The following is a 26,165-nucleotide window of genomic DNA, read 5'->3' as shown; positions in this document are numbered from 1 at the left end:
ATTTCTAATTTCATTCCACTGTGATCTGAGAAGATGCTTGATATGATTTCAATCTTCTTGAACTTGTAGAAACTTGTTTTGTGTCCTAACATGTGGTCAATCTTTGTGAATGATCCATGTGCACTTGAGAAGAATGTATACTCTGCTGCATTGGGGCAATATCCTACATAATAAAAGGCTAATATGCAAATCGACCAAATGGCGGGATGACCAGTTGCTATGACACGCACTGACCACCAGAGGGCAGATGCTCAACATAGGAGTTGGCCCCTAGTGGTCAGTGTGCTCTCACAGTGGGAGTGCCACTTAGCCAGAAGCTGGCCTCATGCCTGGTGAGCACATCGGCAGTGGCGGGAGCTTCTCTCACCTCCGTGGCAGTGCTAAGGACCCCTCCACAGACATCCCCCAAGAGGTCCCGGACTGTGAGAGGGCACAGGCTGGGCTGAGATACCCCCTCTAGTGCAGAAATGTCTTGCACCGGGCCTCTACTGTTCTATTAATGTCAATTAAATCCATTTTATCCAGTGTCTCTCTTTCCTTGATAAGTTTTTGTCTGGAAGATCTATCCAGTGAAGTCAGAGGGGTGTTAAAGCCCCCAACTATAACTACATTATCGTCAATCTCTCCGTTAAAGTCCTCTAGAAGTTTTTTTTTATATATTTAGGTGCTCCTGTATTGGGTGCATCATCTCTGACACCTTAGCCTTAAAGAGCTAATGCCAAGGAATCTAGTAAAAGTGACAAAAATGGACAGAAAGTGACTGAAATTTAACTGTAAGGACACTGATAACAACCTCATACCCATTATGAAGGCTGCTGTCAAAACAAACAAACAAACAAACAAACAAACAGAAAATAACAAGTGCTGTTGAGGATGTGGAGAAATTAAAACCATTATACACTAATGGTGGGAATAGAAAAATTATATTCCCCCCAAATTAAAGTAGAATTGCCACATAATTCAGAAATTCCACTCTGGGTATATTCTCAAAAGAATTGAAAGCAGGGCCTAGAAGATATATTTGTAAACCCATGTTCATGGGAGCTTTATTTACAATAGCCAAAAGTTGGAAGCAACCCAAGTGTCCACTGAGGGACAAATGGATACACAAAATGTGTTGTATACATAGAAAGGGATATTTTTCAGCCTTAAAAGGGCAGGAAATTCTGACACATGCTACAACATGGAGGGGCCTTGAGGACATCATGCAATATGAAATAAGACAGTCACGAAAGGACAAATACTGTATGATTCCACTTATTGGATGTAATGGTTAATTTTATGTGTTAACTTGGCTGTGCCAGGGGATGCTCAGTTATTTGGTCAAACATTCTGGGTGTGTCAGCAAGGCTGTTTTTGAGTAAGATTAACATGCGAAATGGCAGATTGAGTAGATTGCCCTCCCTAATTTGAGTGGCCTTCAGCCAATCTGTTGAAGGCCTGAATAGAACAAAAAGGCTGACCCTCCTGTAAGAGGGAATTTCTCCTGCCTGACTCTTTGAACTGAGACATTGGCCTTTTCCTGCCTTTGGACTCAAAATAACACATCAGCTCTTCCTGGTTGCAAGCTGCCAACTCTCAGACTGGCACAACACCAGCAGCTCTCCTGATCTCTACTTACGGACTGCAGATCAGCCTCCATCACCGTGAGCTAATTCCTTATAGTAACTCTCTTTCTATATATCTGTCTCTATGTCTGTCTATCTATCTGTCTATCCATCCATCCCATCCATCAACTATCTATCTATCTATCTATCTATCTATCTATCTATCTATCTAGTCTATTCCTAGTTCTGTTCCTCTGGAGAACCCTGAGTAATACATATGAAGTACCTGAGGTAGTGAAATTATCGAGGCAGAAAGTAGAATTATGGTTGGCAGAGGCCAGGAGGAGGGAGAAAGTAGAGTTAGTGCTTAATGGGCACAGAGTTTCAGTTTGCCAAGATGAAAAGAGTTCTGTGGCTGGATGGTTGTAATGTACATCAATGCATTAATGTACACTTAAGATAATAAATTCTATGTGACATGCATTTTGCCACAATTTTTAAAAATTTGGAAGTTTTAAAAAGCCAACTAATAATCTTACCTATTAATCATTCCAAAGTTAGCTGTGATGACAATAATCAAATACAACAGTGTAATTGTCCTTGTGTTATTTACCAACCTCATTATCCATAGTTTGTGTTATGGAATCTGGTATCAGTGGGCGTAATGTCAGTCATCAACAGTCTTTTTTTAAAAATATATTTTTATTGATTTTATAGAGGAAGGGAGAGGGAGAGAGAGGTAGAAACATCAATGATAAGAGAGAATCATTGATTGGCTGCCTCCTGCATGGCCCAGTGTGCCCTTGACTGGAATCGAACCCAGGACCCTTCAGTCTGCAGGCCAACGCACTATCTACTGAGCCAAACCAGCTAGGGCAGTCATCAACAGTCTTGTTAATGTCTTGATATTCATTTACTATTGATATTTTACTTCTGCTATAAAAACAGTCTTCACACACAACGAACTTTTGTCTTTGTTGATTCTTTTTTATTTTTATATCTTTAAATAATTTTAATATATTTATTATTCCTTCTTTCAACTTTCTTTAGATTTAATCTATTATTCTTTTTTTATACTTAAGTTGAATAATTTTCCCATTAATTTTCAGCCTCTAAGCACAGAATGGCTTTAGCTCCACATACAGGATTTAATAGGAGACATTTTCATTATTGTTCAGTTCCTAGTGTTTCTTAATTTTATTTTTTGATCCATGAGTATATCAAAGCATATTTATTAAAAATTGACATAAATTTATTTCTTATTTAATTATATTAATATCAGAAATTGTGTTATCTATTCTTTGATTTTTGTTGAAACTTGCTTTATGTATTTAATATAACCCATTTCTAATGTTCTATTTGTTCTTGCAAATAATGTACACTCTCCAACTGATTGTTGCTGATTTTTTGGTGTTCATCAAATAAAGCTTATTAATGGCACTATTTAAATATCCTATATATTTACTAATTCCATTTTAAGTTAAAATTGACATATATTTTTAATAACAAGCAAATACTGTATATTCATGCCTCAAACCCATCTGAGTTTCAAGTAGAAGGCACAAATTCTAAGAAGGGAAAAAAATTCTACCTAGAATCAAACAGACAGACATTATTTCTTGCTGATACCTCTGCAAATTTTTTTTTTCCTAGTCAACCATTTAGCTAACTGCATAGCCCTTTGCCAGTCCTGGCTTTATGCTGGGGTCTTTTTTTTTTTTTTTTTAAATAGTTACAATGCAATTATTTATTAAAATAATTGAGAATTTATTATTAAATCAAGTTGTTGACATTCTTTAAGGTATTTTGTTTTCTTTTCTTTTCTTTTTTTTTTTATTGCTTAAAGTATTACAAAGGGTATTACATATGTGTCCATTTTATCCCCCCGCCCTAGACAGTCCCCTAGCCTCCCCTATCTCCCAATGTCTTATGTCCACTGGTTATGCTTCTATGCATGCATACAAGTCCTTTAGTTGATCTCTTACCCCCCTACCTCCTGCCCCGCAACCCTCCCCGGCCTTCCTGCTGCAGTTTGACAATCTGTTTGAGGCAGCTCTGCCTCTGTATCTATTATTGTTCAAAAGTTTATAATGGTCTCTATTATCCATGAATGAGTGAGATCATGTGGTATTTTTCCTTCATTGACTGGCTTATTTCACTTAGCATAATGCTCTCCAGTTCCATCCATGACGTTGCAAATGGTAAGAGTTCCTTCCTTTTTAGAGCAGCATAGTATTCCATCGTGTAGATGTACCACAATTTTCTAATCCATTCATCTACTGATGGGCACTTAGGCTGTTTCCAGATCTTATATGCTGGGGTCTTTGACCGCCTTCCTTCCTGTTGGTGCTGTAGGCATCAGAGATAGAAGTTGATGTCTCCAAGGCCCTCAGCACTTTCAATTATTCCTTTCCTTCCCAGTCTCTTCTTCCAGCTTCATTCTTGGCTTTAGAGAACTTTCCTTACTTTTATATAAGGTTAAAAATTCATTTAAGATGGTATTTAAAAATATTTTATCCAGCATTAGGTGTTTTGCCTTTGGAGAGTGTCTGCACGTATATATCCTCTCTCTGTGTCCCTCTCTTCATCCCATCTTCCCTTCTTCAACTGGTAAGATTCTTGATTATTCTTATTTTATGAAGGCTATCTATTCTTGTATCCTTCTTAAAATTAGCAAGCAACATCCCCCCTCCTAATCATTGTAAAAATTTTTCCAGCATTTTACATACCGTCTGAATTGACAGCATGTTATTCTATTTTTTGTTCCACAGTATTTTAAAAATAGTTTACATTTTCCCCTTATTACCCATTCTTGAATATAAAATGATCTATGCTGACCTGTTTGCCAGCAGACAGACTGGACAAATTGGTTTTCACTCTCTTTTCTATCCACTTCGGTGCTTCAATTCCCTTCACAGATCTTCAGATCTAGCAGGCTTTAGCTCTTGTGGTTCCTCTGGGATGAACCCACATAATAAAATAGATGGGATATTTTCATATCCTATCACATACATGACTTTTCCATACTCTGGATAAATGGAATTCAGGAAGAACTACAGTTCCAAGTTTTCTCTGGGCTGTTTTTCTGCCCATGGTCTCCTCTAAAAATGTTTTATGATATAAAGGGGCCCTCTTTTCTTCTTTCCTATTTTCTCCCATTCCCTGATCAATTTTATTTTATTGCTTGTAATAAGGAGAGGGTGCTTACAAATTGTTTTACAAAAAGTGCTGAAGAGGATGAAGAGACGGGACAACCTTAGCAGGAAAACAGAACAAAAGAGAGAACTGTTCTCTAGCTTCGTGACTAAAATGTGTGGCATATAGTTGATCTCCTATAGGTAAACCTTAAAAGGCATTTTTCTTGGGCCCTTTCAGACCCCTTGAATGAGAATCTCAGGGTGGGGGTGGGAGTAAAACCTGTGAATCTACATTTTAACTTCTCCAGATGATCAGGCTGCACAGTGAAGTCTGGGAACCACTGGTATGGACCTGTGATTTCTCAGTAGGGTGGACAGTAAGGAGGGTTGAAGCATCTACCTTCTTGTAATTGGACATAGCACTGATGGATTAATTGCACTTCCATCCAGTTACATTAGTGTGGTAGGTAAACAATATTCCTCTCAGACTCCAGAAGAAGCTTAACAGTCAATACCGGTTTTTGGTAGTGTGATTTAAAAAATTATATAATTATTCTAGTGAGAATTTGAGAGAAGTTATGTTGAGGTTGTGATGGAGCTCTCTCTTTTTTAAAAAATAGGTTTTTATTGATTTCAGAGAGAGGAAGGGAGGAGATAGAAACATCAACGATGAGTCATAGATCAGCGGACTCCTGCATGCCCCCTACTCGGGATCCAGCCTGAAACTCAGGTGTGTGCCCTGAACGGGAATTGAACCATGACCTTCTGGTTCAAGGGTCCATGCTCAACCACTGAGCAACACTGGCCAGGCATGATAGATATCTCTTAAAACCAAATACCTCCAGTTCATCTTTCATACATTGCTAAGGTCCATTCCTTCCCATTCACCAACAGAATCTCACTGTTTTGAGCAAGAGACTATTTTTGCTGCCACATAGCTAGAACTATGTGGCAGTAAAATTAATGCATAGTTCATGTCACTGCCTTAAAAATGATCAAAATGCCTGGAGGTTAGCCAACTTGCCTATAAGTTGAAGTTCAACTTCTTTCAGCCAGTCAAGAGTCTTCACTCTACTCTTCACTTCAATCTTTTCCTCCATCTCTGACAATACCTTCTCCTACTTTCCAAAGATTACGCCCTCTTACCTTGCTAGTCTCACTGTTGTTAAACTAACCATGCGTGTCAGGCATTTAAGCCTGTATTGATGCTCTATACTCCTAATCTTTGTTTATCCAAATCCAAAATAGTATTCAAAGTAAAGTTCTGGTGCCACCTTTATTTCTGGCTCAAATTTCTCCTTCATATTGCAGATTTGTCATTCTAAAAAATCATCTCCATTTTCCCATTTCCTGGAGGTTAATGTGCAAACTCTTATCCCTTGCAAACAACATGGTTCCAATTTTTCTTTCCAGGCTTATCTCTACAAACTGCTTTCTGTACTTGAACTCCAGACACAGTGCATCCTCCCTGATTCTCAGTTTTGTCATGTATTTTCAGTTCTCTGTATCTTTGTATATGCTCTTCCCTCTGCCAGATATAATTTGCCCTTTTCTCAGCCTGAAACATTCGTTCATTTCCGTCAAAAATCATTTCAAACATTACCTTCTCTGTGAAACCTCACTGACCTCTCCCAGGTGGAGTGCTCCACTTCAGAGCATCTTGAAGCAAAATATCCCAAACATAGGTACTCAAAAAGTAGTTAAGCATTTCATAAACTGTTACATCTTGCATTTATGTCATTTTCCCTAGCACTCTCAGAGTTGTGAAGATTATAAGAGAACATGTGTAAAACCATGCTGCAATGCACTACAAAATGTTTACCTTTATTATTACAACTCTAGAATTAACCAGTCCTTTAGCTAAAAGTGAAGCCTCTGTCTTTTTATTATTTTTTGCTGTTGTTAATACCTGAGGATATTTTTTCCATTGATTCTTAGAGAGAGTGGAAGGGAGAGGAAGAGAGAGAGAGAGAGAGAGAGAGAGAGAGAGAGAGAGAGAGAAACATCAATGTGTGAGAGACACATAGATTGGTTGCAGGGATCCAGCCTGCAACCGAGGAATGTGTCCTCAAAGGGAATGGAACCTGGGACCCTTCAGTCTATGGGCCCACGCTCTATCCACTGAGCAACCCGCTAGGGCTCGGCCTTTGTTTTGTAGAACTTGATTTGAACATTTTGCCTTGATCAATTCACTCCTGACATTTTGGAGATGCACTGTAATTATATATATGAGGATTAACTTGCTTTGTGCATATACACTCGGCATCCGGGAAGGATCTGAAGCGCGCGCGGGGAAAGTGCGCGGTAAGACCAGGCTATTAACCAACAAACGAAGACCTAGTAGGAACCTGTGAAGAGTCCCACCGGCACATGCCCTAACCCGCCGCATCCCCTGCACTCCGGGCGCCACGGGGTCGCGGGGCATCGCGGGGAGGGGGAAGGAGGCCGGTGAAGCCAGGCGCACGGGTGACGGCGAGGCGAGGCGCGGGAGTCGAGGGCCCGCAGCCCAGGGCGGCCGGCCCGGCCCAGGCTCCCCGCGCGGCTCCGCGGTCCCTCCCGGCGGCCTGGCGGCTTCCCCGCCCCCGCGGCCCGGGCCGGAGCCCGGAGAGCCCGGGGCGCCGGGGGAAGGAGTTTCCGGCGGACTCGGCGCGGTGAGCTTCCTGTCCCACTGCCGCGCCGGCCCACGCTGCCGCTCGGGACGCGGTTCGCCCGGAGCCCCAAACCTTCGCCGGCGACACCCCGGCCCCATGCAGTCCCGGCTCCTGCTGCTCGGGACGCCCGGCAGCCCCGGCGGCGCGGCCGCTCGGCGCGTGCGGCTGCTCCTGCGGCAGGTGGTGCGCGGCCGGCCGGGCGGCGACGGGCGTCCGGAGGTCAGACTGCTGCACGCCGGGGCGGGGGCCGACACAGGTAACCCGGGCGCCCCGCGCGCCCCCGCCTCGCCCTGCACGCGGCCGGGAGGGAGCGCGGCGCTCACTGCTGTGTGCGCGGGGAGGCGGCTCGCTCCTGGCCTCGTGCAGGAGCCCGAGGGTCTGCACTAGGGTTTGGACGCCTTGGAACAGTGCTTTCTCCCCCGCACTGCTGCTTTCGCCCCGCTCCCCCCACCCCCACCCCGATTCCGGCTTGATGACTTGATCGCAGTTCACGCAGAGGTTAAAGCAGCAGCCCTCCGAGGTGGTTGAAAGCCAAACTTGACCTTGCTCTCCGATCTCAAGGGCCTGGAAGCCGATTTGTCCCATGTTCCAGCCAGGGCTGGTGGGACATTGTCGCTAAAGACCGTCGTTCGCGGTGTTTTAAATGTATCCATGAGCCTTCCCTAGTTTTGCAGGAGTTTCCTTTCTCACAGGTTCACCTTCTCTTAGAGCTGAACATTACAACTCTAGTTACCACCACCCCCCCCCCCGCCCCCACGCGGCAATTGAGGTCACTGAGACAGGGAACAGTGGGTTGCCGGAGATCACACAGCTAACTGGGGACTGCACTGGACTCGCACGCTCTGATTTCTAAGCTCAGCATTTTTTTTTTTTTGTGTGTGTGGGGGTCCATCTGAACTTGTTTTAGGGATCTCTCGCGTGTTGAAGTTAGAGCATTTGTTCTGGTTAAAGGAAGGCAAGTATGTATATTGTTACTGCTCTTGATTGGAAAGTGATTCTAGGCAAGGTTTTGTCAGTTATTGTGGTTCAGAATAATGGAGGTTTCCACTATGAAATTGTAGGTTTTATTGTTCCTCTTGCTTTCCTAGTTTTCCGAGCTCCAAATAATTCTTGCCAGGAAATGAGGGCGGTTAAGTCCCATAATTTCATTCATTCATTCATTCACTGAACGAAAATTTTTTTTCGCCCCTTATCAATTATTATGACTTCTGGAGTATTTGTTTATTCCTTTTTTTTTTTTTTTTATCCCTTGAGTTTTTGTTTGTTTGTTGCTCCTTTGTCTTAGAAGGCAAAGGTCAAGGGTAGGAGTGTAGCATAATCTGCAACTTGGGTTTGGAGTTAGTGTGGGTTGCAGTCCATTTCTGCACTGTTTAGATATGGAGATTTGAGGTAGGTTACATAATTTTGTGATCCAGTTTTCTTAATTATAAAATGAGGATAAGGAGAGTATATCTGATAGGTTTGTTGTGAGGATTTAATTAGTTAATAGAATCCTTGGCACATATTAATATTCAATAAAGTAAGCTTCTTTATTATTCTTAGTATACGTATTTTAAGCTTGAGAGCTATTCTGTTTGAGAGTTCTTGTTTGAGAGTTATTCTGTTTCCTGGGCTTTAGAAAAACTGAACCAGTTCCTTGTAGGTTGAGAACTATCAGAAGTATCTGGGTATGCAGACAGAACCGAGTTAATTCATGTGAACTTTCTAAAAAAGAAAAAAATGTTCTTTGTATAGAATAATTCATGTTGGTTATAAAAACGTTAGAAATCCATGTGGGTGTGAATTTTTACAGTCTGTATTTATATAGGTATTGGTGATTACTTGTAAATGTCCTCAAAATTTGTGTTATGTCTGCAAATCAATGTATAAGCTTTGCTTCAAATGTGAGAGACATGGACACATTACAGACAACATATTAACTTAAATTCAGTCTTTGACTCTGGAATATCCATGAGGACTAGATATGAGGACTATGGATAAATGCAGCTGGGAACTCACTAGAAATCTGGACTCAAGTAAGGACAGCTCTGACCCAGGTAAACAGGAGGCAAACTCTTGGCTACCTTGGGCCATGATGATGGCCATCAGGGTTGGAGTGTCCCATTTTTAAATCAGAAGTCATACATAGGAAAATGTAACACCACACAAAGCAGTGTGCCTTAATGCACTGCAATTCAGGTTGGAAAATGCTCTCAGGAGCACTCACAATGTGAACAGTAATTCTTACCTCCTCTCTGCATAGAATTGACTCTGCTTTCTAATATGTAGTTTGGAAAAAGAGCAACAAGGTACATAAAACAATAAATGCAAGTTATATGCTGTTCTTATTTTGTCTGTACTGTATGCCTGTCTTACTTATCAACACTTTGTATCTCATAAGCATTCAGTGACTTACTATGTTAAAGTTCATACAGAGAAGGAGCTGGAGAGGCTGGACTTGCCTTGTTGGCTTTCAAGATAGGAGCTTTACAAAGCCTGGTGAGCAGAAGGAAGAGGGTGTCATTTATGTTAAGGAAAAAAAAAAATCCCCAAGCCCAAAGTTTTTTATACCTGCCTATCAGATAGTCTTAGTATCCATAATTTTTAAATTCTTTGTATTTCTTTACTTCATAGTAGTATTGTATTTTGGTTTTAGGAACAAAGAGGTTAAGAAGGAGGTTAGCTACTACAAAGAGTTTTCAATACAAATTATTGTAGTGTTTTCACAGATGGAGCCTAGCAAGTTGTTTCAGTAGGACTCTGATGCTGAATACGTTCAGATGTACTATAGATCAAAATCAAATGATAAACTTGGAAACGTGACTTTATAAATCCATCGTGACATATATAGTGCTGTCCTTTAACACCATTACTATTATAGGAATTCACTGTTTTATCTTTATGATTTTTGTGTATGAAGTAATTTTTTAATAAAAATATTTACTTTTTAAAAAAGAAATCTATGTTCATTGTAGAAGACCAAAAAATACAGACAAATACCCTAAAACATAATGCTCCTATACAAACTCATAACTGTCAACTTTTTGGTGTTAATCCTATCAGATTTTATAATATTTATTTTTTTATACAAATACATATTTCTTTTTTTAAATTGGGGATCATGTGTGTTTTATAATTCTCACTTAGCCTATTACAAACATATTAACAGTGATAAATATTATTATACATGATTTTTTATACCAATTTTCCATTCTTGGATATTCAGGTTGTCTATTTTTAAATATATAAAAAGTGCAATAAATATCTGACTATAAGCATTTTTGTGATTTTTAAGATTATATTCTTGGGGTAAAATAGAACTGATGATTTTGGGGTTGGAAAATACAGAACTGGGGCTTCAACTGAGAAATATGGTATTAAAGGAAAAACTATATTATGGCTCAGGTCTTAGCACTAGGTTAACTTTGGGAAATTATTAACTACTTTGAACCTGCAGCAGGCTAGTTTGACCCTGAGAACATTGTGATCCTATTGCGTATTAAAGAATTTAGCAATACAATTCTAGAACAATTATAACTTAGTAAATCGTTGGGAAGACCTATATTAGAAACATGCAGACTAATCTGAAAATTGCTGATATGTTTGGTTTTCTCTCAGTCTAAGTTTTGTATTTAAAAAAAGGTGACAGTCAACCACGGGTGATTCCCCTACCCCTGGGAACATTCTGCAATATCTGAAGACATTTCTAGTTGTCATACCCAGGATAAAGAGGGTGTTAGTGGGTAAAGGCCAGGGATGCCGCTAAACATTTTATAATGCACAGGACAGCGCTCACAGTTATCCTGCCCCGTATGTCAGTAGTGCTGCTGTTGAGAAACCCTGATCCAAAGCAACTTGTTTGTCAGAGCTGCAAGTCACTGAATTGTGAGCTCATTTGATAGTTTTGAATATCCTAAAGTATGTATATTCTGTAATTTATAATTTTGAGTGGATTGAGAGCATTAAAAGCACATTTTAGATGGGCTTCCACAGATGTATCTGAGATATATAACTGAGAAAAGAGTTTTTGAGACTGGTAAAGATCTTAACACTATAACAACTTTAAAATATCTGAGGAAAATATACAGATTTCTCATGGGTTAGCTAAAAATGAAATAAAAACTATCATAAAAATAATTTAAGAATTATTAGGCACAAACAATATTCAATAAAATTCTGACAGTGCTATATACTGAAAAATTTGTTATTGATTAAACATTGAAAGAATAAAATCGTTTTGGTATTCAACCCATGTTGATGGCCACAAAGGAAAACAGAGTTTTAGATGAAATACTTGGTAAAATTCTATATGGACAAAAAATTATTCACTCTAAAATAATGCTTTAATAAAATGTACTGTATAAAAATTGGCAATGGAATCTTTTGGCTTAATTTTTTTCTGAAAGCTAATTACTTGATGGCAATTTATAAATGTTAATATTATTCTGCTTACAATGTTTGTTTTCAGAATATCCACAGGGACAAAATGTCCTATATTGCTCATTGAGCATTTATCTTCTTTGTAAAATAGGAATAGTTACATTTGCTTTGCCTACCTTTACCTTATAAAAAACTAGAGGCCCAGTGCACGAAATTCGCACACTCACTCGGGGGAGGCGGGGGAGGTCCCTCAGCCTGGATTGCAAGAGGGAGCAGGCCAGGCCAAGGGACACCACCTGTACACTATTGGGGCCGGGGAGGGATGCAGGAGGTTGACCAGCCAGGGAGGGACCACGGGAGGGCTCCAGGGCGTGTCTGGCCCGTCTCAGTTGTCATTGGCCGGACTCCAGCAGCAAGCTAACCTACCAGTAGGAGTGTCTGCCCCCTGGTGGTCAGTGCACGTCATAGCAAGTGGTTGAGCGGTCTTAGCATATTGTTAGCATATTACACTTTGATTGCTTGAATGGCCGACCGGACAACCAGACACTTAGCATATTAGGCTTTTATTATTTAGGATGTTTAGCTAGCAATCATTTGCTTTTAAGTGACAGATATGTGCACAGAAAAATGCATTGATTGGTTCACAAAGGTGGGGAGGTCCAGTGGCTTCAGGCCAGGCTAGATGCAGGTTGTTCAAATAGCTTTAGGGCTTGGGCTCTCTCTGCTTTCCCCATGGTCTTCCTACTTTCCATTCTCCATTTATTAGATCTACCGTTTTTGTTCTGCTCGTTTAAATGTCTGGCAGGCTTTTTTCAAGTGGTAGCAGTGATAGCCTTTCGGAGCAAGGCTTTCATTGTCCTTACAATTCACAGTGTCAGAAGAAGAGAGAACATTTTTTCCTGTGAGCTCTGACAAAAATCCTGGAGAGAACTTTTATGGGCCACGTTCATGTGCCCATCTCTAAAATACAGTGGCCTGAGGGTGGAATGTTCTTGTGTAGGGTACTTACTTTTGGAGTTTTAGGTTTAGGAATAAAGGTTGGGATGAGTGGTATAAACTCTACTCAAACAAAATGGGATGGGTTCTCCACTGGAGGAAGGAATTCTGTCAAAAGAAAGGGGAAAGAGCTCTGGCCGGTTTTGCTAAGTGGTTAGAGCACCAGCCTGAGGACCAAATGGGTCCAGGTTCGGTTTTCGGTCAAGGGTGTGCAGGCCTGATCCCAGCCTGGGTCCAGGTGTGTTCAGGAAGTAACTGATTGATCTGTCTCTTACACATCTATCTTCTCTCCTCCCCCCCCCTTCCTCCTCCTCCTCTTCCTCCTCCTCCCTCCCTTCCACTCTCTCTAAAAATCAATGGGGAAAAAATTCCTTGGGTGAAGATTAATTTTAAAAAACTTAAAAAAAGAGAAAGAAAGAGGAAAGAATATCAGGTATGTAAAACAAAATAGCTGTTCATTAAAATTACCTCAAAATCAAGTGAATAGACAGCCACTTGGCCTGGAGGTCAAACCCTCCCTGGTATTAGCTACAACAATCAAGGTTTAACTATAAGACTGCGCACAAAGACCACTAGGGGGTGCACCAAGGAAGCATAACAAAATGCGGAGACAAAGAAACAGGACAAAATTGTCAATGGAAGATATAGAGTTCAGAACCACACTTTTAAGGTCTCTCAAGAACTGTTTAGAAGTCGCCGATAAACTTAATGAGATCTACAAGAAAACTAATGAGACCCTCGATCTTATATTGGGGAACCAACTAGAAATTAAGCATACACGGACTGAAATAACGAATATTATACAGACTCCTGACAGCAGACCAGAGGAGCGCAAGAATCAAGTCAATGATTTGAAATGCGAGGAAGCAAAAAACACCCAACCGGAAAAGCAAAATGAAAAAAGAATCCAAAAATGCGAGGATAGTGTAAGGAGCCTCTGGGACAGCTTCAAGCGTACCAACATCAGAATTATAGGGGTGCCAGAAGATGAGAGAGAGCAAGATATTGAAAACCTATTTGAAGAAATAATGACAGAAAACTTCCCCCACCTGGTGAAAGAAATGGACTTACAGGTCCAAGAAGCATGGAGAACCCCAAACAAAAGGAATCCAAAGAGGACCACACCAAGACACATCATCATTAAAATGCCAAGAGCAAAAGATAAAGAGAGAATCTTAAAAACAGCAAGAGAAAGAAACTCAGTTACCTACAAGGGAATACCCATACGACTGTCAGCTGATTTCTCAACAGAAACTTTGCAGGCCAGAAGGGAATGGCAAGAAATATTCAAAGTGATGAATGCCAAGAACCTACAACCAAGATTACTTTATCCAGCAAAGCTCTCATTCAGAATTGAAGGTCAGATAAAGAGCTTCACAGATAAGGAAAAGCTAAAGGAGTTCATCACCACCAAACCAGGATTATATGAAATGCTGAAAGGTATCCTTTAAGAAGAGGAAGAGGAAGAAAAAGGTAAAGATACAAATTATGAACAACAAATATGCATCTATCAACAAGTGAATCTAAGAATCAAGTGAATACATAATCTGATGAACAGAATGAACTGGTGATTATAATAGAATCAGGGACATAGAAAGGGAATGGACTGACTATTCTTGGGGGGAGAAAGGGGTGTGGGAGATGCGGGAAGAGACTGGACAAAAATCGTGCACCTATGGATGAGGACAGTGGGTGGGGAGTGAGGGCGGAGGGTGGGGCGGGAACTGGGAGGAGGGGACTTATGGGGGGGGAAAAAGAGGAACAAATGTAATAATCTGAACAATAAAGATTTAATTAAAAAAAAATCAAGTGAATAATGTCTAAATGGGCTTGGTTAAGATTAAGTGTTACATAAAAGGTACTATTAATTATCTTATATATAGAAATTTTTCTATAAACCTTTAGATAAATCCCCTTAAATTAGGATTATTGTATGTGATAAAATCAAGCCTTGTTATTTTAAATGTGGCCTTAAATTTAATTTCATTTGGAAGGTTTTATCTTTTGGATTCTTTTCAGGTTTTTTTTTTTTTTTTTTAAATAAGTCTTCACCCAAGGAGTGAGGATATTTTTTCCATTGAATTTTTTTTTAGAGAGAGTGGAAGGGGAGTGGTGTTGTGGGGGATAGAGAGAGAGAGAGAAACATCGATATGAGAGAGACACATTGATGGGTTGCCTCTCACATGCACCCACACCCGGGGCGGGGATCAGACTTGCAGCCCAGGTATGTGCCCTTGACTGAAATCAATCAAGACCTTCTGGTGCACAGGCTGACGTTGTAACCACTGAGATATGCCAGCCAGGGCTGGATTCTCTTCAGGGTTTTTAATTCTCAAGTACATATGCTTCATGCCTGAGTAAAATATATAATTTAATTATTGGTAGTAGTGTTTATGTGACAGTTTGTATACTGTACAGCAAGCATGTCAAACTCAAAGGCTAACATGAGCCAAATAAACAAGGTTTAAGTTGATATGGGCCGCTAAAAAACCAAAATCTTCAATTTTCATAGAAATATAGGTTTATTTTGATAGAGACATGCTGAATACAAAGGGCTGAAGTAAATGAGTAATCGTTAACATAAAATAATAGAGCATTTTAATAAAAATTAGTATTTCTAATTGCACATTAACTTACTAGACACTGAATGACTACACAAATTAGTAAGCGTAACGGAAATGAACCTATTTTTCTTGTTCTCCGAAAGCAAAATATTTCCTGTTGTGTACACCAAACAAGTCAGGCCAAGACTAATGACGTGGCAATCAGCTGCTAACATATTCGCTGTTAGTATTAGTGGAGAGAAATGGTGCGCCTGAGCGTAGGACACATAAGGGAAATGAATGCAACACGATTATAGTAATCAGTCATTAGCGAACGTTGTAGATTGTTAATAATAACTAGAGGCCCGGTGCATGAAATTCGTGCATGGGCGGGGGGGTCTCTCAGGCCAGCCTGCACCCTCTCCAATCTTGAGACCCCTCGGGGGATGTCCGACTGCCTCTCGCAATCCAGGACTGCTGGCTCCTAACCACTCACCTGTCTCCCTGCTGATTGCCCCTAACCCCTCTGCCTGCCTGCCTGATCGCCCCTAACTGCTCCCCTACCAGCCTGATCGCTCCTAACTGCTCCCCTGCTGGCCTGATCACGCCTAACCACCTCTGCCTCACCCTGCACTTGCGACCCAGGATTCCTTCCTCGGGCTGGTTGCAGGCACCCAGACCCAGGCTTTCCTCCCTCTGGCCGGCCGCAGGCACGCAGGACCTGGGCCGGCTTCACCTGGGATGGCCACAGCCTCAGGGGACTGTGGGCGGGCGGCTTTGCCTGGGCTGCAGCCACAGGTGCCCAGGACCATGGGGCGCGCAGCTTGTCTGTCTCCTGGGCCACGGCCACAGGCGCTAGCGCCTGGGACTGCGAGGCAGCCAGCTTGTCCCTCTCCCAGGCCGCAGGTGCAGCTGCTGGCTCCCAGGACTGTGGGACGGGCAGATTGTCCCTCTCCTGGGCCGCAGGCGCAGCCCCAGCTGCTGGCGCCCAGGACTGCGGAGTGGGCGGCTTGTCCCTCTCTCGGACCCGGGTGCAGGCGCAGCCACTGGCACCCGGGACTGTGGGGTGGGCAGCTTGTCCCTCTCCTGGGCCACAGCCTGGCTGGTCCCCATTCCTCTCTCCCAAGTGTTGAGTGTCTGAGCCATTATGGTGTGATGGCGTGAGGGTGTGATGTCCATTTGCATATTAGCTCTTTATTTTATAGGATTATGTATAACAATATTGTAAAAATTAAGTTACAAAATTTTTGTTTATTATTATTTTTTATGTCTGTTTATATATTTTATTTTTTTAATATTTCAAGAAAAACGATCTTAATATAATAATGTTACATGCAATAAACCTTAATATCTCAAGAGAAACGATTTTAAATATAATGTTACATGCAATAAACACCAATTATTTAAGAAAAACAATCTTAAATATAATATTAAATGCAATAAACATTAATATTTCAAGAAAAAAAAGGATTTTAAGTATAATAATATTACCAAAACTATACTAACATAGTATGACATCACAAAAGTTGTAGGAAATATTAAAAATCTGCAAATAACTGGATTACTTCTATTATATTCTAAAATAGTTTTTTACTCTGGCTCTATTTTTGTTCATCAGTGTATGTTGTTCATTATATTCCACATATCAGTGAGATCATGTGATATTTATCTTTCTCCGACTGGCTTATTTCGCTTAGCATAATGCTCTCCAATTTCATCCATGCTGTTAAAAATGGTAAAAGTTCCTTCTTTTTGATAGCAGCATAGTATTCCATTGTGTAGATGTACCACAGTCTATTAATCCATTCATCTGCTGATGGGCACTTAGGCTGTTTCCAAATCTTCGCTATTGTAAATTGTGCTGCTATGAACATAGGGGTGCATATATCCTTTCTGATTCGTGTTCCTGATTTCGTGGGATATATTCCTAGAAGTGGGATTACTGGGTCAAATGGAAGTTCCATTTTTAATTTTTTTGAGAAAATGCCATACTGTTTTCCATAGTGACTGTACCAGTCTGCATTCCCACCAGCAGTGCACTAGGGTTCCTTTTTCTCTGCAATGTCTCCAGCACTTGTTGTTTGTTGATTTTTTGATAATAGTCATTCTAACAGGTGTGAGTGAGATGGTACCTCATTGTCATTTTGATTTGTATCTCTCGGATGATTAGTGACTTTGAGCATGTTTTCATATGTCTCTGGGCCTTCTGTATGTCCACTTTCGAAAAGTGTCTATTTAGGTCCTTTGCCCGTTTTTTCATTGGATTGTTTATCTTCCTTTTTTAAAGTTATGTGAGTTCCCTATAAGTTTTGGAGATTAAACGCTTATCAGAGATGACATTGGCAAATATTTCTTCCATGCAGTGGACTTTCTTGTTTTGATGATGGTTTCTTTTGCTGTACAGAAGGTTTTTATTTTGATGGAATCCCATTTGTTTATTTTCTCCTTAGTTTCCATTGCCCTACGAACTGTACCGGTGAAGATATTTCTACAACACATGTCTGATATTTTGCTGCCTATGGATTCTTCTAAGATTTTTATGGTTTCCCATTTAAGTTCTTTATCCATTTTGAGTTTGTTTTTGTGTATGGTGTAAGTTGGTGGTCTAGTTTCATTTTTTTTTCAGGCATCGGTCCAATTTTCCCAGCACCATTTATTGAAGAGACTATCTTGTCTCTGTCAAATATTAATCGAGCATAATGGCTTGGGTTGATTTCTGGGTTCTCTGTTCTGCTCCATTGGTCTATATGTCTGTTCTTGTGCCAATACCAGGCAGTTTTGAGAACAGTGGCTTTTTAATATAGCGTGATATCTGGTATTGTGATCTCTCCAACTTTGTTCTTTTTTCTCAGGATTGCTGCAGCTATTCGGGGTCTTTTTTTATTCCAGATGAATTTTTGGAGAGTTTATTCTAGGTCTGTGAAATATACCGTTGATATATTAATGGGGATTGCATTAAATCTATAGCTTGCTTTGGGTAGTATGGACATTTTAATGATGTTGATTCTACCAGTCCATGAACATGGTATGTTCTTCCATTTGTTTGTCTTCCTCTATCTCTTTTTTTCTACCTCCTGTAGTTTTCCGAGTATAGGTCTTTTATCTCCTTAGTTAAGTTTATTCCTAGGTATCTTAATTTTTTTGTTGCAATGGTATATGGGTTTGTTTTTTTTAGTTTCTCTTTCTGTGAGTTCATTATTGGTGTATACCAAAGCCATAGATTTCTGGGTGTTAATTTTGTATCCTGCTACATTGCTGAATTCATTTATTAAGTCTAGTAGTTTTTTGATGGGGTCTTTAGGGTTTTCTATGTACAATGTCATGTCATCTGCAAATAATGACAGTTTTACTTCTTTTCCAATTTGGATGCCTTTTGTTTCTTCTTCTTTTCTGATCACTTTTCAGCACTATGTTAAACAGTAGTGGTGAAGTGGGCATCCCTGTGTTGTTCCTGTTCTTAGGGGAAATGGTTTTAATTTTTGCCCATTGAGTATGATGTTGGCTGTAGGTATGTCATATGTGGCCTTTATCATATTGAGATATGCTCCCTCTATTCCACCTTTGCTGAGAGTTTTCATCAAAAATGGATGTTGGATTTTTTCAAATGCTTTCTCTGTGTCAATTGTTCTGATCATGTGATTTTTGTCTTTCAGTTTGTTTATGTGATGTATCATGTTTATTGATTTGCGAATATTGTACCAGCCTTGCATTGCTGGAATAAATCCTACTTGATTATGGTGTATGATCTTTTTAATATATTGCTAGTTGCAATTTGCTAATATTTTGTTGAGGATTTTAGCATATATGTTCATCCTGGATATTGGCCTGAATTCTCTTTCTTTGTAGAGTCTTTATCTGGTTTTGGAATTAAGATAATGCTGGCCTCATAAAAAGATTTTGGAAGTGTTCCTTTCTCTTGGATTTTCTGAAATAGTTTGAGGAGTATAGGTGTTAGTTCTTCCTTGAATATTTGGAAAAAAACCCCTGTGAAACCATCTGGACTTGGTCTTTTGTTTGGTGGGAGTTTTTTTTATTACTTATTCTATTTCATCGGTTGTTATTGGCCTATTCAGTTTTTTTTTTTTTATTCTTCCTCCTTCAGTTTTGGGAGGTTGTATTTTTCTAGGAATTTGTCTATTTCATCCACATTGTCCAGCTTGTTGGCATATAGTTGTTCATAGTATTTTCTTACGATCCTTGGTTTTTCTGTGATGTCAGTGGTTACTTGTCCACTTTTGTGTCTGATTTTATTTATTTGTGTCCTCTCTCGTTGTTTCTTGATGAATCTGGCTAATGGTTTATCAATTTTGTTTATCCTTTCAAAGAACCAGTGCTTGGTTTCATTGACTTTTTTTTGTATTGTTTTTTTAGTCTCTATGTTATTTATTTTTGCTCTAATCTTTATGTCCTTTCTTCTACTTACTCTAGGATTTTCTTGTTGTTCTCTTTCTAGATCTTTAAGTTGTAGGGTTAAATAATTTATTGCTGATTTTTCTTGTTTTCCTAGGTATGCCTGTAGTGCTATGAACTTCCCTCTCAGGACTACTTTTGCTGTGTCTCAGAGATCTTGGGTTGTTGTGTGTTCTTTTTCATTTGTTTCCTGGAAGTTTTTTATTTCTTTCTTGATCTCATTAATAACCCATTCATCTATCCCAGGGGTGGGCAAACTTTTTGACTCGAGGGCCACAACAGGTTCTTAAACTGGACCGGAGGGCCAGAACAAAAGCATGGATGGAGTGTTTGTGTGAACTAATATAAATTCAAAGTAAACATCATTACATAAAAGGGTGCGGTCTTTTTTTTTTTTTTTTTAGTTTTATTCATTTCAAACGGGCCTACCTCCCTGGTGGTCTAGTGGTTAGGATTCGGCGCTCTCAAACGGGCCGGATCCGGCCCGCGGGCCGTAGTTTGACCACGGCTGATCTATCCTATCTAATAAAAGAGAAACATGGTAATTAGCATACGACCCCTACCCGTCCCATTGGCTAATCAGGGCGATATGCAAATTAACTGCCAGCCAAGATGGCGGACGGCAGCCAGGCAGCTGGAAGCGAACATGGGGCTTGCTTGCTTCAGTGACAGAGGACTCCAACGTTCCCTGCCTGCCGCTGCCGGCCTCTGAGCTGCAACTCTAAGCAACCATGTTACAAATATAGAAGCTAAACAAAACCCCAGAAACCTGCTTTAGTCGCCAGGCTTCAGCCAGCAGGATCGCAACATTGTTTCAAATACAGAAGGTAAACAAAGGCCAGAAACCTGCTTTCAGCAGCGGAGGCCTAAGAGCTGGAGCCTCAGAGCTAAAGCTGGCCCAGAATAAAAAAAAAAGAAAAAAAGGAGCGGTTGGGAGCTTCAGTCACCCGCCAGCCTGAAAACAGCCCTCAGCCCCTCACCCAGACTGGCCAGGCATCCCAGTGGGGACCCCCACCCTGAAGAGTGTGTGACCAGCTGCAAACAGCCATCATCCCCTCATCCAGGCTGGCCAGGCACCCCAGTGGGGACCCCCACCCTGATCCAGGACACCCTTCAGGGCAAACCAGCCGGCCCCCACCCGTGCACCAGGCCTCTATCCTATATAGTAAAAGGGTAATATGCCTCCCAGCACCGGGATCAGCGTGACAGGGGGCAGCGCCCAAACGTCTGATCGTCCTGCAGCTCTGTGTGTGACGGGGCGGGGCCACAACCTCCCTATCCACCCTGCTCTGTTCGTGACAGGGGAAGGCACCCCAACCCCCTGATCAGCCCTGCTCTGTGCCTGATAGGGGGGAGCTCCCCAACTCCCTGATTGCCCTGCGGTTCTGTGTGTGACAGGCTGCGGTGCCCCAACCCCCTGATCGGCCCTGCTCTGTGTGTGACAGGGTGCGGCGCCCCAACCTCCTGATCAGCCCTGCTCTGTGTGTGACAGGGTGCGGCACCCCAACTCCTCCCCCCTAAGGGCCCTGCTCTGTGTGTGACGGGGTAGAGCCATAACCTCCCCATCGGCCCTGCCCTGAGTGTGACAGGGTGTGGCACCCCAACCCCCTGATGGGCCCTGCTCTGTGTGTGACAGGGGGCGGTGCCCCAACTCCCCTATCGGCCCTACTCTGTGAGTGACAAGGGGGAGCTCACCAACCCCCTGATCGGCCCTGCTCTGTGCGTGACGGGGGGAGCTCCCCAACCCCCTGATGGGCCCTGCTCTGTGAGTGACAGGGTGGAGCTCCCCAACCCCCTGATCGACCCTGCTCTGTGCATGACAGGGGGGAGCTCCCCAACCCCCTGATCAACCCTGCTCTGTTCGTGACAGGGTATGGAGCCCCAACCCCCCTGATGGGCCTTGCTTTGTGAGTGACAGGGACAGCGCCCCAACCCCCTGATTGGCCCTGCTCTGTGCGTGACAGGGGGTGGCGCCGCAACCTGCCCATCGATCCTGCCTTGAGTGTGACTGGGGGCGGTGCCCCAACTCCCCAATCAGCCCTGCTCTGAGCCCGACCAGGGGCTGCACCTAGGGATTGGGCCAGCCCTCTGCCACCCGGGAGCAGGCCTAAGCCAGCAGGGCGTTATGTCCCGAGGGGTCCCAGACTGTGAGAGGGCATAGGCCGGGCTGAGAGACCCCCCTCCCCCCCCGAGTGCACAAATTTTTGTGTACCGGGCCTCTAGTATATATATAAAAGCCTAAGTTACTGTTTGACCATTTGACTATTTTACCAGTAGCTAGGACACCCACTGACCACCACGGGGCAGATGCTGAACACACGGGCATGGAAACATGGAACAGACTGATGAATCTCAGAGGGAAGGGGGCAGGAGGGAGGGTGGGAAGAGATTAACCAAAGGTCTTATATGTGTACTAGAGGCCCGGTGCACCGACTCGTGTACCGGTGGGGTCCCTCGGCCTGGCCTGTGGGGATTGGGCCAAACCAGCAGTCTGACATCTCCTGAGGGGGTCCCTGGATTGCAAGAGGGTGCAGGCCAGGCGGAGAGACCTCACCAGTGCACAAATCCATGCACCAGGCGTTTAGTTGTTTAACCCTTTGTGTCGTTTGTCTACTCTCAGCCACCAAACCATTTTTACCTCTCCGGTCGTATGTCTGCTCTCAGCCACCACAGCAAGGAACCGTACGAATCTTAACTCTATTCATTCATGTATCAGTTCATAATTTCTCTGAAAGCTCTTAAGTGTCTAAGCGACCTTGTCACGAACCAAAACATTGCCCCGACAAATCGGAGATATAGAAACTCAATATAAACAAACGCGGTCATTCCACACTCGCCATGCAAAACACTGTGGCGAGTCAGTCGCCTTTTGAGAGTGAAGAAATCGACAAGCTTTGGAGATACTTCGCAGAATTTCAAATAAAGCTTTATAAATTACGTTTAACTGTAATTAGGCATTCTCGCTTGTTAAGATATTTCAAAATAATACTCCAAAATGGCAAAAAGAAAGTTACCGAAAGAAGTGTACTGTGAATATGAAAGTAATGATGAAGAGTTTTATTTTGGCACGTTGAATACTGACTCTGACGTAGAAAGTGATAACGTTTGTAGTGATTCTACTAGTAGTGACCTAGTTCCAAAAAAGAATTAATAAATCTTGTTTATCCTTCATAATCTTGCATGTTATGTATCACTGCTCTTTCAATGGAAATTAATTCCGACCAGTACAACACCCGTGTCCAAATTTAATACGACCGCAAAGGGTTAATAACATGCTACGTAGCGTCTATGTGTTTGAATGTTTTTGGGTGTTTTATTGTAGTTGATTTCTAATTTCATTCCACTGTGATCTGAGAAGATGCTTGATATGATTTTAATCTTCTTGAACTTGTAGAAATTTGTTTTGTGTCCTAACATGTGGTCTACCTTTGAGAATGATCCATGTGCACTTGAGATGAATGTATACTCTGCTATGTTGTGGTGAAATGTTCTATAAATGTCTATTAAGTCCATCTGAACCAGTGTGTCCTTTAGAGCCTCTTTTTCCTTGTTTTTATCTGGAAGATCTGTTCAGTGAAATCAGAGGGGTGTTAATGTCCCCTACTATGATTGTATTGTTGTCAATCTCTCAAAGTCCTCTATAAGTTTTTTTTTTTTTATATTTAGATGCACCTATATTGGTTGCATATATGTTCGATCGATCCCTTTGTTGTCTCTTGTGATGGCCTTTATTTTAAAGTCTATTTTGTCGGATATGAGTATTGCTACTCCAACTTTTTTTTCTTTTCCATTTGCATGGAAAATTTTTTCCCATCCCTTCACTCTCATCCTGTATGTGTCTTTTGTTTTGAGGTGGGTCTCTTGTGGACAGCATATAGCTAGGTCATGTTTTTTTTATCCCTTCAGCTACCCTACACCTTTTGATTGGAGCATTTACATTTATAGTTATTATTGAGAGGTACTTATTTAAACTGATAAGAACAGATACTACACTTGATCTTAGCCAAAAGGCCGAGAAGCGATGAGGTACTTATTTATAGCCATTTTAATTCTGTGTGGCTAGGTTTCTCGCCCTGTTTCTTTTTCTCAGCAATCCCTTACAGCAATCCCTTTAGCATTTCTTGTAATGCTGGCTTGGTGGTGATGAACTCCTTTAGCCTTTTTTTGTCTGGGATGCTCTTTGTTTGACCGCCTATTTTGAATGATAGCCTTGCTGAATATAGTAATCTTGCTTTCCATTACCTTGAGTACTTCATGCCGTTCCCTTTTGGCCTGTAGATTTTCTGATGAGAAATCAGGTGTCAGCCTTATGGAACTCCTTTGTAGGTAACAGTTTTCTTTTCTCTTGCTGCCTTTTGTATTTTTTTATTTTTATTTTCTTGTTGCCTTTAAGATTCTCTCTTTGTCTTTACTTTTTGGCATTTTAACACGTTAAGCACCCAGTCAGTCACTGGTGACTGATACTATAGTTTCCGTCCGGAAGACAAAACAGGCTGGGCACTTAACGTGTTAATTACGATGTGTCTGGGCATGGGTCTGTTTGGGTTCTTCTTGTTTGGGATTCTCTGTGCCTCCTGAACTTTTGTGACTTTTTTCTTTACCAGGTTAGGGAAGTTTTCTGCCATTATTTTTTCAAACATCTTCTCTATTCCTTTCTTTCTTTCTGCCTCTTCTGGCACACCTGCTATTCTAATATTATTACATTTCACATCCCACAGCTCCCTTAAGCTGTCCTCCTGTTTTTTATTTGGTTTTTCTTTTTGATTCTCTGATTGAGTGATATTTTTAACCCTGTCTTCTAATTCACTGATTTGATCCTCAGCTTCCCCTAATCTGCTGTGTATTCCTTCCAATGCGTTCTTTATTTGTGTTATGTCATTCTTTATCTCAGACTGTTCTTTTTTCATAGTTACTATGTCTTTTTTCATAGTGTTGAGCATTTTTACCATCATTACTCTGAACTCTTTTTCAGGTAACTTTCTTATCTCTGCTTCATTTATCTCTTCTTCTGGAGAATTCTCCAGTTCTTTCATTTGGGCGTTGTTTCTTTGTCTCCTCATTCTGGTTATCTTTTTGGGTTTGTGACTATGTTTTAGGTAGATTCTTCACACCTCTCAATTTCTAGTTCAGGACAGTGTTAAAGGCTGTTTCAGACTAATTGGATCAGGCAAAGACTCAAAGCCTCCAGAGACTGCCTCTGAATACAGACTAATAGGATTCTGACTTGAATAGCCCCAGGCAATCATCCTCAGGTGTGGCAAGAGTTTTTTTTTCAACAGGGTGGGGCAGTTGTTTCTCTCTGGAGGCTAATTGTTACTTTTAATCCCTTAAATTGCCTCAGGGCAAGGTGTTTTCCAATAGGGTGTGTCAACTGTCTTCCCCCCAGGCAAGGCAAATGTGTAGGTGGGAAAGATGTCCTCTGCTGTGTGAGGGAATGACTCAGCCCAGGAAACTTGTGGTGTCTGCCTTCTGAGCTCTATCTCCTGAGTCCCCAGTCCTGGGTTCTGCTCTTACAGCTCCATCCCACTTCACCCTCCCTTTGCCAGAGCATAAGGTGGGTGTCTCCACAGGGAATTTTTATGCATTGGCCCTTCAGGAGGGTGTCCAAACTTTCAGTCGCCACTCCCTGGCAGATAGCACCCTGCTGCTTTTCACAGCACCCTGCTGCTTTTCACAGCACCCTGCTGCTTTTCATAGCTAGATATTATGTGGGTACCCTCCTCAGATTTGGTGCTCTCTGCTGGGGAGCCCAGCTTCGGGATTAGATCCCAGAGTTCTCAGTGGCACCCCTCCCACCCTCCCCCCCCCCCCCCAGCTGAGATAGCTCTCTGGGATTTCAGTTGCCGTCTGTGGGTGCCCGGCTAGTCTTTTTTCGCTACTGCCCCTCCTCCCAGTCTCTATGGGGTCTCCACCTTTGGTCCTTGGGTATCAGGGTTCTCTCCTGTGAGTTTTCTGTTGATTATTCAGGAAGCCTTTCTGTATTTCAGTTGTAATTCCAGTTTGTTCATGGGAGCATGTCTGTGCAGCATCCACCTACTCTGCTGCCATCTAAGTTGCCTGAAACTTTTATTAAAACGTTTCTTACATACTGTTATATTTGCTGGGCCACATGCGGCCCTCGGGCCCATCAGTTTGACATGCTTGCTGTACAGGGATTTAGTTAATCTGAGTTATGTGTGGTTGCTTTTTTGCGTTACTTGTAATAAATATAATTAAATGTTAAGCAGCATATTCTAGAAAAAAATTTTACCTTTTTATTAGCAATTTCTACTTTTATTATATTTTAGTTATTATAACAATTTCCATTTTGAGTATTTTATATTATTAAAATCTTAAAAAATATTATTTCACTTAATCAAAATAGTTTATTTGTAAAAAGGCATGTAGTATTTCCTCTGCCTATGTTATGCTACCTGTTTTATAAGTATATTCATTTCTCTTTAGATTAATACTTATTTAACTGAATTTATGCGTAACTTTATATTTGTATAAAATGCTACTGTTTACAAAACAAAAAAATGA

The 26,165-nt window shown here is 41.6% G+C and overlaps 1 protein-coding gene and 1 pseudogene across 1 annotated transcript in view; one reads left to right on the top strand and one right to left on the bottom strand.

The window, feature by feature from the left end:
* The first annotated feature begins 7,318 nt into the window (after positions 1–7,318).
* The window catches only part of VWA8 (von Willebrand factor A domain containing 8), a 403,894-nt gene continuing 385,047 nt past the window's right edge, over positions 7,319–26,165 (top strand). Inside the window, exon 1 of the mRNA XM_036297783.1 lies at positions 7,319–7,591. Within this exon, the coding sequence (XP_036153676.1) occupies positions 7,432–7,591 (160 nt within the window). The 5' untranslated portion in view covers positions 7,319–7,431. The remainder of the gene's footprint in view (positions 7,592–26,165) is intronic.
* Positions 23,563–23,666, bottom strand: LOC118652420 (annotated as a pseudogene).

The sequence above is a fragment of the Myotis myotis genome, unplaced genomic scaffold (genome assembly GCF_014108235.1).
Source record: "Myotis myotis isolate mMyoMyo1 unplaced genomic scaffold, mMyoMyo1.p scaffold_m19_p_3, whole genome shotgun sequence".
Lineage (NCBI taxonomy): Eukaryota > Metazoa > Chordata > Mammalia > Chiroptera > Vespertilionidae > Myotis > Myotis myotis.
This window is presented reverse-complemented; position numbering and strand designations above follow the sequence as displayed.